This window comes from Drosophila virilis, chromosome 3, assembly GCF_030788295.1.
Source record: "Drosophila virilis strain 15010-1051.87 chromosome 3, Dvir_AGI_RSII-ME, whole genome shotgun sequence".
Lineage (NCBI taxonomy): Eukaryota > Metazoa > Arthropoda > Insecta > Diptera > Drosophilidae > Drosophila > Drosophila virilis.
The window spans coordinates 13,371,237-13,391,635 of record NC_091545.1 but is presented as its reverse complement, the minus strand read 5'-3'; the positions used below and the strand labels follow the sequence as shown (position 1 = coordinate 13,391,635).

Here is a 20,399-nt window from a genome sequence, read left to right as displayed (position 1 = left end):
ATTTGTAAGATGAAAGTTTTGTGCTTGAAGCTTATCTTAAGTGTGCGCACGCTTTGCACTCAACTATTTTCGCTATGCTGAAGCGGCTGTAGGCAAAACTTTGCCGACAAATGTGGTTTCCGCTTGTGTTTCCACGCTTTCTCTCTGTGTGTATGTGTGTGTGTGCTGGCTGTAAGTGGCGCCTGAATTCACGTTGTGGCATCATTTTCGCGCTTTTGTGCGCATAATTTAAATGACTTTTGAAAAGTTGCTCAAGTGGCGCCAGCGTCAACCACGAGATAACCAAAAGGTGTTCGTCCGCCCCGCTGTCTGTCTGTCTCTCTCTCTCTCCGTCCGGTGTCTGTCTATATATGTTATAATTATGATAATGTTAGTGCGCCCAAGTGGTTTACATGCTTGTGGCAAAAGTTGTTAACCAAATTGAAGCGCACGGCTTTAAGCTGTCTGCTCGCCTGCTTGCCTGCCTGCCAAGCAGCCTGCTGCTGCTGTAGCACATTGCGTATACGCAGCGTGTGCGTGCCGAGTGAAACGTTTTGTCGCCAAAAAGTTCGTCTGGCCATCATGAAAACAAACAAATTATGCGCTTGCTGCTGAAGTGGTGCGTGGTGTGGGTGGTTTGGCTGGCTTGGCGCTTTAGTGTGCTGCGTGTCGAGCTTAATTGGGCAACGTCAACGCGTCAGCTCAAATCTATGCAAATAACATTAAATTATTAAACAGTTTTCTTTGCTTCGCAAATGTTTAGCATATTTTGTGTTAAACTTGTTTGCATGTCGCAAACAATTAGCAACCACACACACACTTAGCCACACACTCATACACACACATACACACACTTTAATGCAGTTGTTGCTCTGCTGTAAAATAAACGCGCTCATTAACGTTTTTGGCCTAAAAGCCGGCAAGAGCCAAATGTCAAAACCCCACCGTAAAGCCGCCGAAAAGCCAAAGCCAAAGGCATTTGCATAAATACGACGCTGACAGCGACGCCGGCGTTGACGTCGACGCATGTAATTGAGCGCTGAATTAGATGCAAATTGCTGAATAAAACAACAGTTATTTATGTTCGTTACTTTGTTCTCCATTTTGTTCGCATTTTGTTTTTTTTTTTGGGTTTTGGTTTTTCTGCTTTGCATTTCCCGTTTACTCGCCCCTTTGCTTTGGTATCAATCAACCTAAGTTTTATTATGCTTATTTTCGCGTAATAATAACTGCTTACAATTAGTGTCAATCTTAAATACATATTTTGTGTGTTTGCTATTATTTATGTTTTTTCTTTTCTTTTCTTTACTTTGTAGTTAATTTGTTTATATTACAATAGCTTAGCTTCTTAACTGAGCGGCTGGCAAAACAATAAATAAATAATGGCATTTAATTAAAGTTTAAATTGTAAAGCAAATTCAAAAGAACAACTTTGGTTGCATACTTTTCTGCTGCTGCGCAATAAATTATGATACAATTTTAACTTTATAAATTACGTTAAATTGTTTGCTTAACAAATCAATTTCCATAAGTTTTGATGCATTTTTATTTAGTTATTGTTTATGTGTCTTGCCGCTTCAATAAACCAATTACTTAGCACAAATAATTAGTTTATATTTTTTGCAGCTTTCTGTATGATTAGGAAATTTTCCGTTGCAGAGCCTGCGACATTTAGAATACTATTATTGATTTGATATTTCATCTTAAATTTTAAATACAGGCAACAAACAACATAATTATTTATATATATATATATATTTATGAATATATGTATATGCATATTATAATTTATTACAATTATTTTCACTTAATTTTTCTATCAATTATTTATAGTTAAATCGGCTTAAATACGAGCACTGCAAGTTTTTTCTTTCTTTTTTTTTTGTATTTTTTTTTCTTTATACTCTTTACTTTAAACTTTTGCAGCTTTTGTTTTCAAAACTTGTTATTTATGCTTTTTGAAATGGAATACGTTTTTTTTGTTTAGTTATATTGCGCTGTGTTATTGAATTTTATTGTGGCAATAATTATTTATAATTGTTATTAGCTATTTACATAAAAAGGCAATTTAGTGTACAGCGGCTAATATATGTATATATAATAATTTAGTTTTATATGAAACGAACTTTTTTATTTACATATTTGTTGAGTAAAACGGAAAGGAAAAAACAATAGCCGCAGATCAGTTAATGTTAAATGAACCAAGTTAATGTTAAATGAGATGCAAGAAAGAAAAAAACTTGAATGCCCGTTTATAAATCATAAGCAATAAATGGAAATAAATGATATAGTGAAGATAAGTTCAGCTTCAAATGACGCAAATTTAAAGCGCATGTTGGCTCCGTGGATGTCCTTGGGACAGGCACTGCGTGCTGCCTTACGGTTTGCATTTATAATACTTAATTAGCTGCATTGTTCGAGATAATGGCAGAAGCGACAATGCATGTAAGTCAACACGCGCATGTCCTTATTTGCTCCACAGCAACAACAATAATAACAATCACACAATGAGCACACGAAAAGCATACAATAAAAATATTAAATAAAATAAAAAGCATTAATTTTGTTGCATTGTGACGGCAACAATGTTGACTATTCATATATTACTTTGAATACACTCATTTATCTAGGCGCTGCAGCGAGTCCTTTTGCAGTTAACATCGGTTAACAGTTAACTATGTGTGCTCTGCCGCTTGGCCAGCTGCCACGCACTGTACGCCGCACTTTATGCAACACGGTTGAAATTATTAAAACCATATATAGTTACGGCAACAACACACATGACATAAATACAGTAAATTGGCAGCCCCTTAACCCCGCTCACACACAACAACATATCATATATGTATGTGCGCATATAAACACACACACACATACACAAAGACAGAGAAGAACTCTTGCCCATTTTTTGTATATATATTTATATATATATATGCAAATGTGCCATATATCTTCTGGCCTTAATACCATTTTTCTTGCTGTCGATAGTCGCTTGGTTTCGACTGGGGGGCCCGCCTGTGGACCGCCTTTGGGGGCCTCGTCATTGGTCTGCATGAATTATGACCAATAAATTGGACATGTTAACTGTGTGTCATTGTGCGGGGTAGGGAGACCGCAGGCCACGCAATTTTATGCTGAAATTAATTGCAAGTATTTCGCGCAGACAACGTTTCAGCGTGTTCGGCACTCGGCGTGCGGCGCTCGGCGCTCGGCGTTACGGCCAATGTCGTGCCACGGGTCGTATGAGTAATAATATAATTAGCATGTGCATTTATTAAAAAATGATGAAAGCGCACAAAAGCGCTGCGAGGACGAGAACGAGGACGAGGAACACGGATGTGGACACCGAAGCCAGTAAGCAACAATTTGCTCGAATACGTAAAATCAAGCCAATGGCCACGTGAACGTTGCCAGAATATTATTATTGCAATTTCTTTCTGGCTGGTGCCCGGCGCGCAGGGAGCGCCGAGTGCGAGAGGAGCTGGGTGGTGGGCGTGCAATGTAAAAATTAATGACATTTTTAAGGCGTTTTATTGCCACGACCAAACATGGCAACAACTGTAAAGACAGCTTGCTGCCGCCCTGGGAGCGTTGCCCAGCCTCAAGCAGCTCAATGAAATTTCTGCATTTTGGAAATTGCAATTTCTTTTATATTGCGAAATATTGCAAAAGCGCCGGATATGAAGTACATAGAATCGAAATCCAAAATTAAATTTAACAAAAAATCAAGTGCTCAAAAATATAAATGTAATGCAAGAGTGTATAAAAGTTAAATATGTAAATGAAAAGCTTTTGTTTACTAAAATTTCAATGGTAAATAAATGTTCAATTAATGATGACCCCAATAAATGAACTGCAGCAATTTGTATTGCATGACTTAAGCTACTAGAAACTCTATTTAAGAACTCAAAACGAACAAAAGACACAATTTTCATATGTATTTCCATCATATGTTTACGTTTGGGATATGATAAATTCTGTTATTTGCTTAAGATATGCAATTTTATGCAATATGCAACGCTTTTTTAAACGATTATCCTTTTTGTTTTTCATTTTAAATTATTTGTAATCCAAGTGTATATTCATTTCCATTGAAAATTCACTTAGCATCTGGCCAAAGAAAAATATTATTTAAGTCTAGAATAATGCTCGATGGAAAAGCTTTGCTTTTTGGCTAAATATTTTTGCATGTGTATTTAAGAAAAACCAAATGCTAAGCCCTAGGAAACTCACATGCGAACACACGCAAAAACAAAAGCTCAACAATTTTATTATAAACTAAATTTCTATATGAATTAATTTTTTTTTTTTTTATGCTCACGAACATGCATATTTTTGTATTGTACAAATAACTTTTCTTCACTAGTCTTCTGTTTGTCTGTATGTGTGTGTGTCTCTTATGTATACGTTTTCATATTGTACATATAATGAGCATTTGTTGTGTTTGCTACACACGCCAGCAAAAATGTTTAATAATTTTTGTCGCTTATTTTCATTGTCAATTTTCATTTAACAAATTTGTTTAATTTTACCATAAACAAATTCAATTAAATGTGAGCTATTCGTTAGTTATATTATTATTGTAGCTATTAACATAATTAGTATTCATTTTGGTTTTCAGTTTTCAGTTTGCTTCAGCTGTGAAATGAATACACCTAAAAGCTACCCCCTGTACCCCCCTTTGGCTGCATTTTACAAATGCCATTTTTTATTACGTTTATTTTAGTTTGACTCAAATTATTGATTTCAAAGCGCAGCAAACAGCAGAGCTAATCCTACGCCCAGCCAACATAGCCTACGTAAAGCTCCACCTATGTGCAGCACAAATACGCAAAAGATATATAAATATTATATATAAGTAGATGGGTTAAGTTATCACAGGTTAGTTATAGATTTAAAGGAGCAGACACACTTACCGGTGGAGCTTGCGTACTCGTTCGGTGGACGTTCCGTGTAGAACATGCTCTTGCCTATCGCCAGGGAGCCCTTGCTGCCGCCGCTTAGTGCTGATAGGCTATTGCCTGGGGCGCCACCGGGCAGCAAGGATGTTTGCATCGATGAGGACGAGGCCGCGGATGAGCTGGAGCCCGCCGACGATGAGCCACTGCCAGCATACAAATCGTTTTTCATGGCGTAAACATCCGTTTGTAGCGATTTCGTTGAATCGTTGCGTAAAGTTGGTATAATATTGCCTAGAAGAGTGCGAGAGTATGGGGATGGTGAAAGAAACTAAAATTAGTACGCTTCGCTTGTTTATAGTATGGCTAATAACTCAATAAGAAGAAAGCTTGCCCCACACACACACGGACACACGCAGACACACACGTCCGCACACACATACAGCTTGTTCAACCTTTGCTGACATGGTTTTCAAGTTAAATTGTGTGGAAATCTTGTGGCAGCCACTTGGCTGCGATACAAAAATTTACCACGCGCACAAACACCAGCACAAAGATACACATACACACACACACACACATATATATACGCTCCTGCATATATAGATATAACACATCCTTTGTTGCCTGGCAAGGATTACGTTCCGTTGCAGTGGCAGTCGCCACCGCGCCAGTCACTTTAAATAAAATATGTTTGGTCCTTTCTCAAGAGTTGTTGTTGTTGTTGTTGCTGTTGTTGTTTTTTGCAGCGCGGCAGTGTTTCAAATGTGTTTCCAACCTAATGCCCCCGAAAATCCCTAGCAGCATAATCCGCAGCATATTGCTTTGCCCTGGACTTGCACAGCCGGCGGAACACACAGAACTTGAAAGTGTGTGTACTTTTCTGCTCGACTTGAGTTTCGAAAGCCCCACGTTGAAATAGTCAAAAGTGCTTTGCTTTACTTTATCTCTTTCTGTGGGCGTGTCGCCGCCCCCACAACACTCTCTTGAGTATGCCACTATGTGTTTGGCTGCGTCGGTATGTGTGGCTCTGCCTGGCTTAGCTGCTACTTTCGCAGTTTTGTTTGTGGCTCGCCGTATCCTGTATCCTTTTCTGTGAGTGTGAGTGCGGGTGTGTGCGTTTTTTAGTTTGTGTGTGGGTGGGTGTGGATCAGAGTAAGTGTCGGTTTGCCGGTGTGACTTTCACAGTTTATGCAACGCTCGTCGCTCTCGACGCTCCACGGGATGTGTTAAGCACAAAAGCGAGCATCTATCCCCGGCCCCAGTTCCAGCCCTAGCTCCAGCCGTGGCCCTGGCCCCACTCCACCCAAATACATATCGCTAACATCAGCTCGTCTGATACTATACTTACTCTCCCTGGACTCGACGGTGGTGTGTGTTACTTGTTTGGATGGTGTTGATGGCAAAGGTATCTCTGTAAAACAAAACGGAATCGAATAGCATCGCATAATTAATTATGATAAAATCAACCAAATGAGTTTTTAATTTCAGTCCTTGTGTGCGCCCGTCTGTGTGTGTGTGTGTGTATACAAATATATATATATATATGTATATAAAGTGTATTTGCATAAAATATATGCCAGCTGCGTTGTGGTTTTGTGTGTCAAGTGGTGCCAGTGGAAAGGTCACACCATTTCCTTCTTGAACTCAATCGTTCAAGTTGCAGGCAGCTTAAAGAAAATAAATTAAAAGCATATGCATATACATATAAAGCCTTGATAAGCCACATTATATATAAAATGTGGGTCAACATGATGTTGCGAAAATGTATTCAATTTAATTGGATTTATAATTAAATTTTTTATATATATATATATTTTTTTTTTAATAAATAAATAATGGAAATGTACTTTTGACCTCTCAGAAAAATCTTCTAGCATTAAAGCTGGGATATTAAGATAATAATAGAGGAATTTTAACTCAAAATGCGTATCTGCTTTCACTCTCCGCTAAGGTATTATAGGGCCCATATATTAGCCAAACCTAGCCAAACATTTGCCTTACGGTTTTGCAGATATGCGAGAATAGAGAAGGTCGCAAGTGCTGAGTTTAATGCAAAGATCCTAATTAAATACAAAAAATTAAAAGACAGCCCATCAAATGGACATGACTATATTACCTCGGCTCTCTAAGCTGATCTAGAATATATATACTTTAGGAGTTGTACTTGTCTCCTACTATGCGTTACACATTTCATGAAACAATTGTAATACCCTCTAAAAGGGTATAAACGACATCATCAGGTTACGACCTTCTCAGACACAATCAAAGCATCAGCGACCTTTTCTTTATTCATTCATTCCCGAACGCAGCTACGGCTCTGTAGTGCATAAAAAAATAAATAAATAAATGAAAGTCTCTAAATATAAAGAAACACAGACGATACGTGCGACCCCACATAGGCAGGTAACCCAGGCTCCCAGGCTCAATGGCTCTACGAGTTTTTGCAGCGTGCACGATACAAAGTCAAACAATTCCAGAATGCACCTTTATTTTATGTTTACGTTTATGGTGAATGTATCTACGTGTCCTGCTGTGGCTGCTGCTACTGCTTGTTTGGCAGGTCCGAATGTAAACCCAAGCCCGGAGTCAGAAGCAGACGCAGTTCAGCTCCGTTGGTGGCCTCTCGTTTAGTTTTACGCTCCAGAGCACAGTGCACATATCGGAGCTAGACGAGCCGCAGTTCGACTCCGCTCGGAATCGGCCTGCTTGTGGGAGCTGGAGCGGCACATAGGTAAAAGCTTTTGGCGAAATTGTGCCACAAAGGGCGCTCGATATTGCATTCGGTATGTATTTGTGTGTGTGTGTGTGTGTGTGTGTGTGTGTGTGTGTCTATGTGCTTATATGTTGGCTGCAACTAGTGCACTTAAGCTACCAATACAAATGCACTTACCATAAACACGTATGGAGCCTTCCGTTTCCCCAAGAGAATTCTTTGAGATGCATCGATAGTTGCCAAAGTCGCCATATTGTAGGTTTCTTATCGTCAGTTTCATGTGGGCGCTTTAAAAATAGGCAGTTAGAGCGAGAAAACATATGGAAATGAAATAAGCAAACGGCAGGTGTTCCACAAATCGATATCGCCATTAATTTATAGCAAAGAGATAAGCTCAGAATTTATTTATTTTTGTATACATAAAGTTTAAGATTTCAGACAAAAGGCCAATAAATAATACTCCGAAGCTGACTGTTTAAAGGCCACATTGTATTTGAGAGAAAAGCAAATTTGAAATGTTTCACATTTCGATATTTTAATTAATTCGAAAACAAGCTTAAAATGCACAGCGTTAATATGAGCTTTAAAATTTCAATTTAATGGCAAATAAACAAGAAATGAGTAACATGTGATTTGAAGGCGAAATCGTTTTCGGGAAAATGCAATGAAATGTAGTATGCATTGGTGTTTTTGCTCCTGACTCAGCAGCTGCCAATGTTGTAGTCAAGAGCAAATGCATAATAAATATTTAACAACACCATTTTGAAGGGGCGTGTTTCGGGGTTAAAGTTTCATTCATTTGACTTACCGATACGAGTTCTCTGTGTAGTCGGTCTTATATTTCTTGCTGGGCAATACCATTACAGAATTGTATACCCAATAGATGATGGCTCTGAAAAGTACAAAAGCAACAAAAACCATTTTTCATCATATTTGAAAAGGGGGGCGATTTCATAGAATACGAAAAACAAAGTGCATTTCAAAATCAAAGGCAGATCAGCTAACAGCTGCAGGTGCAATAGAAGCCCGTTAAAATGATAGAAAAAAAAACGGAGAGTACGCTTAAATGTATGCTATATCGCAATTTAAAAAAGAAAAATATTTTAAAATGAATGAAAAACTCACTTGGGATGAGCCTCGGTGTGGCAATCGATGGTTACATCTGTGCCAGCTGGCGCGCCAACAAGTTGATTCGGCACCCAAATCATTGGCGAGACTGAATAAAGCGCGGGGCAGAGAAAGTAGAGAAATGTTGATAAAGTGAATGATACCAGATGGAAATACCGAGAAATATGTATGCAACTGTGTATGTATGTATGCATATACACGTATGTCGTTAGGCAAGGTGGCGTTGCATTTCAAGCGTTTGGCCAAAGTACGCATAAACTGCAGCATTACGTATGTTCAATATGTGTCTGTCTCGCTTTTCTGCTGCTCAATTTTCACCATGTGTGTATGTGTGTGTCGTCTGTCTGGCAAGCTTAAAATGAAAGTGCAATGACAAAGCTGAAAAACACTTCTACGAGACCTGGCAATGAGACAACACGTTGCCAGCCTGACTCTTAAAAAATAGAAATGAAGAAAATGATGAAGAAACGAGTTTTGCAGGAACTACGTGCTGTGGATTTTTGGTACCAACATAGTGGCTGGTTTAGAGCTAACTAGCTAGCTAGTTAATATAAAAATGTTGCCATGTTGAAACCTAGACCTGCTTCGAGCGTGTTTATTGCTGTTTTGCTCTTGTTATAACAAAAATTGCGACAATTTAATAACTTTGAGTAGCTCCACAAAAAATCCTTAAATTATGGCATTTACGCCATTGACGATTATAAATCAATATCTATCAATTTTGTTGCACAAAATCTACCCTATCAATATATCCACACACAGCTTTGGCAAAGCCCCCATCCAGCTAAAGTATCTGTTTTTCTCGCGCATTTACCAAAGTTTGCCCCAGTTTTGTGCACAATGCAAACACGTAATTGAAACAGCGAACGGCTTGTTGGAAATTTAAGCGCGCTCCCGTCAATGCGCCTACCTGTATTTCAAAACATGGCGGATCGCGCATCCCCTAACTACCTTGCACAGGGCCACGCACAAAAACGTTCATAATAAAATAGATGGGGGCGGTGGTGGGTTAAAAAAAAAAAAAAAAAAAAAAAAAAAACGAAACGAAACGAAGGGAAATGCCGTCAAAGTCATACGTGCAATGCCGGCAAGTGACTTTATTGCAGCTACGTGACGTGAATTATTGTCAATGTGTGGGCCGCCTGAGGCAGCCCTAAGGTGGGTTGGGAGGGGTGGCGCGAAGAAACTCGTTAGGATTAACAAGCGTTTACTTGGCACACAGCATGCATCAACCAGCAACCAGCAACCAGCAGACAGCAGACAGCAACAGCCGCACAACTTTAAATGAACGCCCGGCTCGACTCCATCATATATCAGCTGCATTAGCAGGAACCAGCCAGGTCGCTGGCTGCGTTTGTCACGGCCGCGCGACGAGCGAGCGTGCAGTTAAATTGATGAGCGGCAGGTATACGACTCCAGACTGCCTCAATGGCCATATAGATGGATGAATGTGCCGCATAGATACTCACTCCATCGCGAGTCTCTGCGAGTCGTTGTCATCGTTCTCGTTAAGTGCACGCGCGTGCTACAGCCCCGGCAATATAATGTGACCAGCTGAACGTAAACTGCCGCCGCTTCGATATGTGCATGTATTGTGTGTGTATATATACTTATATAGTTTTCATTTCGCTCAAGTCAATCGACTCGTGCACACACTTATATGTTTGTCTATATTGCGGAATACTTACACTCTACATCCAGTATTATGCGCTTCGAGACAGAGGGCGGCACTCCGTTGGTGGCTATGCACAGATAGGCGCCCATCTCGTTGCGGCTCACTTTGGTCAGCGGCAGGATATCGCCATCGTACACCAGAACTGTTATTGTTGTTGGTTTTGATGTTTCCCGGAAGGAAGTGTCCGCACCATAGAAATAAACGTGCAGAGCATAGAGAATTTTCAATGAGAAACCGGCAAAATGAAATGTGTCTAAGAGTGGGCAGCTTCGAAACTACAGTAGGAGAAAAACTTAAAAAAAAAAATTAAAGAAATTCTTGTACAAATTTAAAGACTAATAATAAATGTAGAGTTTATATGAAATTTAAAAATTTAATCTCTACAGCAAATAATAATTCAAAGTAAATCTTAGTCAAAGCGACTGTCAAATAAAACTGGAAATCGCTCGCTTTTAAATTTATCTTATACTAAAAATAATTCTGTGGATAATAGTAATTTACAGTCAACATTTGAAATAAAACAAATCTATTTATTTTCCAATTGTCTAACTGTTAAAGCAACCCGTATCAAAGTTTGACACGCTCATACCTTTTTTCTTTTTCTCTACGGCAATTTCCTCGCCATCCTCTCGACGCCATATGATTTTTGGCGTTGGGAATCCATCGGCGCGACATGTCATATTGATATTTTGATTTTCACGCACTGCCACCGAAGATGGGGTGCTCTCAATGTCCAGTATGTTGGGTGGCACTGCAATGAGACGAGAGGGATATATATGACTAGAGTATACAGCTTAGGCTGTTGGCTTTAACTGCAGCACTTACCCACCACCTGCAGATAGCCAACCTGGCTAATCATGGGATTGGTGTTGACCTGGCACATATAATAGCCGCGATCGTCCTGATGCGCCTGATTGACGTGCAGCAGCCACGTGTTGTCCGCATAGGTGATGCTGTAGCGTGGTATGCGCGAGATGACATGGCGGTGTATGGTGAGTATCATCTGGCGATCAATGTGTATCCAGGCCACCTACAAAGGACAAGCCAATCGATATTCAACTGTGCTGCACACATAGCTAAGTTCAACCACACACACACACACACACACACACACTCTCACACAGAGCTGTAGTTATAATAAATGAACGCCTTGTTGTGACGCATGAGTGTGGCTAAGAAAAAGAAAAAAGCCAACTTGACAGCTGTTTCCGCTTTTTTAATACAATTTTTTTTTTGTGCTAGCCGCATCAGTTTGGCTTCGTTTGCTTACATTGCGTGTGACACAAGGACAGTTCATGTCCCGGCAAGGATTTTGCAGCCATGCCGCCCTCGCTGCAAACTTTTCAAATTTACTTTCTGCCCAGTGACAGCAATGAGTTTCTCGTTTTCAGCAGCAGCAGCCCGCTCCTTGGCAACCAATGTTGATGAAAGTCCAATAAGAGCCAGATAGAAGAAGCTGCCTGAGACAGAGACTTGGCGCCTTGTACTCCTCGCATGTCCAGTGACGAGGACAAGCAGCAGGCAGCAGACAGCAAGCGCTAGCGCAGGGCAGCGTTTTATATAAAGTTGATATGGCGAGTAAATATTTGTGATTTGTTATGAGCGCGCGCAACTGAGATAAATGATAAGTGATTTGCTCGTCATTTTGTTGGGTTCACACAATGCACCCTCCGCTGGCGTGGTCGAGGGTGCAAGACGTTTGGGTTATTAGTTTTTGTGCCCGAAGTTTTCAAACTGTTGATTTAGTTGATGTGAAGACTTCTTTTTTATCAGTTGCCCGATAAATTCAAATAGAGAAAATTGCCATAGACTCGAAAGCAGTCACTCAACAGTGTACTCTATCACTGTGCCCAGGCCAACAACTTGTCATAGACAGAACAGCACATGTCTGTCTCTGTTTCTGGCTGTCAATTCAGCTCACACCCACACAAAAACACACACGCACACACTCAGACACTCAGACACACAGCGTCAGAGCAATTCACAAAATTGATTTTAGACAGTGTCGCCAGCTTGAAACTTCATTGTGATGCGCGCCGTTCATTGTACGCACGATTTATGACACTCTGGAAATGCCGCCCATCTCCCATTTACACCAATACCCCACTCACCTTGTAGCCGCCCAAATGCTCGACCACACAGGGCAGATTGGCATCACGACCAACGGCAACGGTGACATTTGGTATGGGCTGCGCAAAGCGGGGCTCATCCATCATAACTGTGAATGAAGAGGGGAATAGACAACTCGGTTAGCTAATGAGCAGCAGATGCAGCTAAATAATATGGTTTGCGGTATGCAAATAACCGAAGGGAAATATACCCTAACAGAGAAAACTAAAAATAGAGAGGCATGAAAAACTATAAATGTGAAGAACAAACTTTTTCAATTAGAGTTTATATTGTATGGAAAAGATGCCCAGAAATCAAAGTCAAACTATGCTCCCTAAAAAGCTGCACAAAAATGATTGAAGCATACTTTTTGGGGCACATATTTTTGAATAGTTCCCGTAGGAAGATAGTTGCGTAAATCAAACATATTAATTATATATAAAGCTTGGCCAGCTGCATAAAAAAGTCATAGAATCCAATGCAAATATATGTAGATGCTGCGCGTTTCTGCAACTGCAACAGCAGCAGCTGCTGCCGGAATTCCATGACCCGCAGGCCAAATATAATCAACGGCTGCGTTAGTGTCATTATGAAATAATTTAACAAAGCAGTGTGTTTTTATTCTTTCTTTTTTTTGTTCGTATTTCGTTTTTTATCTAGCCGGGAGCCGGGAGCCGGAGCTGTTGTCGGCACGTAGTCGGTAGTCCGTAGCGGCTACCGCAGCCTGTTGAGGCATTGCGGACGTCCTTGGTTGTTGTTGCTGTTGCGATGGCACTTTTGTTTTTCTATGCATTCATTTCGTGTGCTGTTTTTTTTTTTTGCCACGGAAATGGCGCACAAAAGCAAAACACCAGCCAGGCTGTTAAGCACGGCAAGTGGATGCCTGCCACGATGTGCCCCCATTGCCACAGCAACTGTGCAACCACGGTGCTGTTGGAGCGGACCTTGTTATCTGCAACACGCAGTTGGCGGCCCGCATGCCAACATTGCACCTGGCACATGCGAGCAACACGAACACGAACACGAACATGGACACGGACACGGACCTGGCATTGAAATTGAATGCAAGCTAGCCGCTTGATGCCATCGTCGTCTCGGGCAATTTGAGGTCTCATTTTACTAATTAAATTATGACTACTCGACTCGACTTGACTCCGACTCCGAGTCGACAGTTTCGACACCCAACACCTTTCACTGTCCGGAATGCTTTGTTCAAATAGCGCGCAGCTCTTCGTTGAAATCTAAGCAAATATAAAATTGATAAAATAATTGGATGGGTTGGGGCAATATTTTGCAGCTGTGCTTTAAAATAAAACTGACTTAAATATATTCATTTACATAATTGGGGAAATTTAATAATAAATGAACCTAGATAATTGTTGTTTTTCTTTATTAAAAACATATCTACGAAAAAATAAATCAAATTATATAAAAATCTACAAAAATGCAAGCAATTTGTGACTTAAAACCCTACCAATAACAAATCTCAGTTCAAAGCTTTGCTTGTCATGCAATCTTGACGCTTGCAGTTCGCAACAAGTTAAAGCTTCAAAGCAAAGTCTGTTTATGATAATTTTTTCTGTAAGCTACTTATTTTTTTAAAAGCTGGTTAAATTTTTTAAATCAATTCAAAGAACTTACCATGTGTCACTAGATTCGTCATATAGATGAGAAACATAATCCGCCGATTTGTAAAACGGCTTGGAAATATGTTGAGCGCAATTAGCAAAAGTTTAATTACCGTGATTATAAACATTTTGTGTATTGCAATTTGTGCGTTTAATTAGAATTAGTTAAATACACACACATACACACGCACACATACACATGCGCAGAGAGAATATATACTTTAATATATATTCGTTTAATTACGCGACTTTCCTTTTTATTTTTTTTATTTATATTTCTGTTGGTTTAGTTTTTCACAGCAATTTCCATTTGCAGGTTTACTTTTATTTCCCATGCATTTTATACATTTGTTTTGTGGGTTTTTGTTGCATTGGTTTTTTTTAACATTTATTTGATTTGCGTAATTTAATTTGCACACACAAGTGAACACTTTCGTGTATTTCGTGTATTCGTTGAACGGCAATTCAAATTTCATTTAGCGTAAAGCTTTAAAAATCGCTTAATTCACTTGATGCGCTGATTGTTGTCGTTGTTGTTGTTGTTGCTGCTGCTGTTCTCGTTGTTGCTGGAGACGAAACAATGAAAATTGAAAATAAAAAATGCATACACTGGATTGGTGAGAAGACTGTGCGGGGCGTGTTCAGGAGGTGTTCGCAGAGGCGCAAACGATTTCAGGGATTATAGCATTTATTATTATTATGGCACTCGCATACTCAATTCGTGTTGTTTATGTTGTTGCCGTGTGTGTGGATGGTCTTTACAATGTTTTATGTGTGCATGTGTGTGTGTGCATGTGTGACTACTACAAAAGCAACAACAACAAACCCACCCATTGTAGCTGTTGGGCTTTATGGGTTATGACTCGTTGGTAACTTGTTGTTTTTGCTATTGTCGGGAATTTCGGTTTGCAAAGTTCATTTGACTGCTGTGTGTGTGACTGCACGCATGTGTGTGTGTCTGCGTGTGTGTGTGCGTAACCAGTGCTACATTTATTATTAATAGCGCTGTATTCCGGACCAGAGTGAATGAATGCATTGCATTGATGTTGCTATTTTATGACCAATACGCATTTCAGTTGTTGTTGTTTTTGCTGCTGCTGCTACTGTTGTTATTGTTGTTATTGTTGCCTTTATTGCAGATGTTGTTGTTGCTGCGGCTGTCGTTGTCATAACATGGCCACATTTTCATTGCGCATGAATTGTTACATTTCGTTTCGCTGCCATCTCTTATTGTTGTACATTTACACGCTTTACGAGGGCATAATGACTACTACATTCGATTTATACAAACACTTTTGGAGAGATCTATTTAATGGAAACGGCTCTAAATAATGAAAATGGCTTAAAGTAACAATGAAGGACCAATGCGACTAATATGTAATTGCTCTGGGTTCATAAACTTAAGTGACAATAAAGGATTAATACGACAGAGTAAAGAGGCGACAATCGAGGCCCAATGCGGCTGAGTAGTTACTTTTAACAGGAACGACTTATTGCTGTAAAAGACTGACAGAAAATCGCTCAGCGTTTGTCGAACTAAATTGATAATGGAGGACAATTTAAAACTCAATTCAGAAACAGGCTGTATGCTTAGGGCTAAGACCTCAAATAACAAGGTTTTATTCAAACTGACATTGGAAGATAACTCAATAATGCACTTACTTTAAAAAAAAAAGAGTATTTAGAACTTAATTTAAAGTGGCCATGGGGCCAGTCGTACAGAGAAAGAGGATAAGTGAGAAGCGGAACAAATCGTATAGATAACTGTTTCAAAAAAGAGTATTTATACTTCGTTTAAGCAACTGGCATTGCATACACACTGTCTTTACGTTTATTCGCTTAAATGCACTTTAACTGACTGATACGTTTGGGTTTTGTGGCGCACTGTGACTTGGCCAGTTCAATTTTGCCAAATGATTTATGAATGCACATGACATATCAGCATCCTGTGCCGCGCCCCCTGCTGTTATATGCCACTGCCGCCACTCCAGTTGTCGCATCAAGACATTAATATTTGATTTAACTGCCGCTTTTTGTCGTCAGTTTCGCTTGGCTTAAATATTTATGCGTTTGCATTTAATAATAAAACGAATAATCGTATAATACTTTTCATTTTGTTTTTTTTTTTTTTTTTTTTTTTTGCTTGCGACTGTTTTCAAAGTATTTAAAACTGCGCCTGGCATAACATTTACATAGTAAAATAAAATAAAAATGTAAACAACAAACAGGCCTCATGTCGTGCACGTGGAGTTCATCTCAGTTTTTATCGAAACGTGCATTTAAATATATATATATATATATTGTATGTAACTTTTATAAAAATTTCACAGAAGATAGCTTTATGAAAATCGCTTGCATTAAATATAATTGACATTGTATAGAACAATGGATTTTTCTTTTGCTGGCCGATTTTTTAACTCTCTCCAAATGTAATAAAAGAAAACAATAATAATAGTATTTAATGTTAAAATGCTGCAATAAATTAATAAAATTGGAAATGAAATGTGTTTTTAAAATGTTTAATTGCGCGTACTGACAGTTAAAATATGTAAATTGTAGGCTTCAGATGCTGCGCCGAAAAGTAGGCAGCGAAATTTAAAGCGAACAATTATTTTTAATGGGAAAACTTTCATTTTATATATAAAAGGATCTACTCCCTTGTTATTTGCTTAACCTGCTTGCTTCAAGTCTATTTTGTAATCTTATCAACATTGAAGAATTATAGTAGTTTGTCTCCCTATCTTATGAGTTTAGACCCTTTTATCAAATTTTTTACTTTCGATTTGTTTTTGTTTAAAATTTTTATATCCCTCCATTTTAGATGATCTAAATCAAATTGATCATAAGCATTTTAGCTCAGCTATCACAAAATACATTCTATTTTTTGTGTATTTTCCATTTAACTTATCAAGCCATCAACTCTACTTTCGTTCTAGCCCTGCAATAGGTAATTTAGATACCCATTATATGCAAACTTATATTTAAAATCCTTTACTTGGATTGAAACAAAAAAAAATAAAACAAAGCAATGCAACTAAAAATCAATTTCAATGACCTCCAAACAGCTGTCAGAAATTTACATATGTCGCGCCACAAATTTCAGCAGCTAGCAATGCGGCAGCCACAAATACATGTACTGGCCACACATGACTGAATGAGGGGGCGTGGCTGGGCGTGCGTACGTGTGTGTGTGTGTGTGTGTGTGTGTGTGTGTGTGTGTGTGTGTGTGTGTGCATGTGAAGTCTGCTGCTGCCGAAATGGGCGTTTTGTTGCTTGCTGCTGACATTTTATGGCTGACGACAATGTTTTTGGCTCCGTCACGCCCCCCTGGCCAGCCCACAACCACACACACACACACACACGCTGGCAGCAGGCAAAGTAATTAGGTTGAAATTACAAATTATGGGTTCATGTACCAGATTATAGCGACAAAATCAGAGAAACGCACATGGCTGGAAATTACAGCATTTATTTTCGGCCATGTAGCGCACAGGAATGGAACCCAAATATCCAAATGGACGAACAAAGCATGAGAAGCAGCAACAGCAGCAGCGGCAGCAGCAACAGCAGCAGCTCGTTAAAAAGCACTTAGGAGCGCAGGGGGCGGAGGCAAGCGCATAAAATCGGTACGTCAGTTGGGTAATTATGATGCAATCAGTTTGAAAACAAATGAACAAAGCTAAAAATCACAACCCAAGTGCCTGACATAAATAAATGAACCAAGCCAACTTTTATATATGCAAAAGAAAAAAATAAAAGCTTCATGCCACAAATGCATTTTTTTGTGTGTGTGAAATTTTCAATTCCATTCGCACAATGTAAATTATGCCCGAGCTGGAGCAAAGAAATGGCATCCAAAGGCTGTCATCTCGACTGCATCTTGAGTGGTGGCACAGAAAGACAGATAGACAGACAGACAGACAGACAGACGGACGGACGGATAGGCAGCTAGCTGACAGCAGCCAGTGCAAATGGAATCGCGGCTGACAGCGTGACGGCAGAGAGAACGGATAATGGATAATGCAGCAGCATCAGCAGCAGCCACCACAATGCTGCAGTAGAGAAAGTGCATTAAAGTCATGTTTCAAGCCAACCAAAAATTCCTGTACGAAAAAAAAGGAGTGTACTCCGCATGCATATGAGAATACATGTACATATACATTTGACATGATGATGCCCCAACAAGTTAATGAACATTAAGAAGTTAATTCGTATGCAAGAGCAGAACAAAAGACATTAAAAAAAAAAAAACACCCCCAGTCAACATTATAATTGCCATCCCAAATAAACAAAGGCATTTTTATTTGGCATTTTTTATGCCAATTTGTTGTTTTGTTTTTTATTTTTCATTTGCTGCTTTTTAGCAATTTTTGCCTTGTACCGCTAATTAGCTTATTTTGGCTATTAGAAGCATCTTTTGTTCAAAATGGAGGACATACAAAACAATACCAGAAAGCGCCCTTTGGCTGTTTGCATTTGGGCTGGAGAGGAAGAGCTCATAAGTAGCTTAAAAAAAAGCAAGCCAAAAGCAGTTTTGCGGTCCATTTGAACAATTGAGACTTTGTGCTTGCTAGTTGTAGAGAATTTTTTATATTTATGGAATATCAAAAGGATATTGTTTAATAATGTATGTGGTCTAATGCGTTGTTATGACACTTTACCAGACAGCACAACTTTCAGCCTTTTAAACTTTCATAAATAGTTAAAACAGCGTTGTTTAGTTTTCGCCTCGTTAAGTGTCTGTTTGCTTGTTGGCTTATTTATTTATGAGAATTTTCTTTTGCATCAAACTATCACAATTTCTTCTAGAACCAGTCATAACTAAACATCAATCCGCGTTTCAATCAGGACACAATCCACACTTTAGCGAAATGTACGGAAAAGATTATATTACACTTTTCAATAACTCAGGATTTGATTTATTTCCAACGCTCAATCAATAAATGAAAAACAAATCCTTCTTGCTTCAAAGTGTAAGCAGTTGTTTTTATTTATGCATAGCTATCAATAACTCCTGCTGCATTAGACCAAGAATTGAAGCAGACAGCTGATGTCCTACGGCGGTGGGGAGTGCGACAAGAAGAAACCAACGGAGACTGCTCTAACGAGGCAAATGATAGAAAAACCATTGCCGCGTAATTTGGATCAGTGTGCTGGGTCTGCAGTTACCGCTGAAAGTTTTGTGGCACGAGCCGTAATGCCTTTACAAGCTGAAGGATATTAAAAACAAGTGCGCCAAAGTGCAACAGCAGCAGGAAGAACATCAGGCAAAAGCGTAGAGAATGTTGCATAAACTTAACATAAATAATGAAAGCAATATTTCAACCCGGCCAGCAGGCAGCAGGCAGCAGGATGAAACAAAGCGGAGTCTTTGAATAAGGAGCTGCTGCATAAGCAGCCGCAGCGCAACAAATGAAGTTTAGATGACTTGCAACGCGGCTGCCGGTGTTGTCCGTGCTGTTGGCTGATTGCCGTGAAATTTATGTGCGCGGGCGGAGCTTCATGAGGGGAATTTGTAGTTGTATGTTTTATTTTTTTTAATGAATTTTCGCCCATGGAAATTACAAAGTGAAGTTCAGGTAGGATTAACCAAGCGGCATTTACGTTCTGGCCACGTTTTATCGCAGCACAATTAAACACTTTTAATGTTAAGTTAAATTTGTCACGAGCATTTGATAAGCCTTTAATTATTTAATTAAATTTTAATTTAATTACTTTATGGCCATTACATGCAGCATCAACACGCGAACACAGTTGTTGCCAACACACAGAACGGCACTTTTTATGTTGTCGATGTCGTTGTTGTTGTTGCTTAACACGGCCACGTTTGGCGTCCACTTCCGGCGCAGTTTCGAGTCGAACTGATGGCTCGATGCCTCGCTTCATTGGCAGCCAATGCCGCAGCATTCGGCCGGCGCAGCCGAAGTTCGCTTCGGCTTCGGCTGCGCTGCTCGTGCTCGTCTTTCGTCAAGTTTCGAGTTTCGCTCAAGTTGTTGTTGTTGCTGCGCCTGCGTCGCCGTTTTCGAACGAAACACGTGCGTTGCAAAGGAAAACAACAAAAAAAAAAAGGAAAATAAACATTCGCGCCTTTTTCGAACATCGCTCCCAACTGGCAACGTAGTGACAATACGTGTGGATGTGTGTATTTGTGTGGGTGGAACGAGCGTCTGCTTTGTGGGTGTCCCAACAACAACTACAACACAAGAGAAAAAAAACCTAATACGCAGCGCATAAATCTCATTGGCCAAGAATGTGTGCACAAATTA

The 20,399-nt window shown here is 39.5% G+C and overlaps 1 protein-coding gene across 3 annotated transcripts; it reads right to left on the bottom strand.

Moving 5' to 3' along the window:
* Nucleotides 1-851: 851 nt before the first annotated feature.
* DIP-delta (Dpr-interacting protein delta) lies at nt 852-19,978 on the bottom strand. Of its 3 annotated transcripts, none has more exons than XM_002047340.4 (12): nt 19,849-19,978; nt 14,147-14,699; nt 12,508-12,614; nt 11,222-11,426; nt 10,986-11,147; nt 10,410-10,538; nt 8,719-8,809; nt 8,402-8,485; nt 7,771-7,880; nt 6,229-6,291; nt 4,896-5,171; nt 852-4,790 (listed from the first exon to the last, which is right to left on the bottom strand). In XM_002047340.4, exons 2-12 carry the CDS (start codon nt 14,259-14,261, stop codon nt 4,726-4,728), a joined length of 1,407 nt encoding a protein of 468 aa, XP_002047376.2. In that variant the 5' UTR covers nt 14,262-14,699; nt 19,849-19,978; the 3' UTR covers nt 852-4,725. The 3 variants fall into 3 exon arrangements, with proteins under 3 accessions (XP_002047376.2, XP_032290860.1, XP_070064399.1); XM_032434969.2 differs by having other exon boundaries at nt 19,863-19,978; XM_070208298.1 differs by lacking the exon at nt 19,849-19,978 and adding an exon at nt 19,738-19,804.
* Between the last annotated feature and the right edge of the window lie 421 nt (nt 19,979-20,399).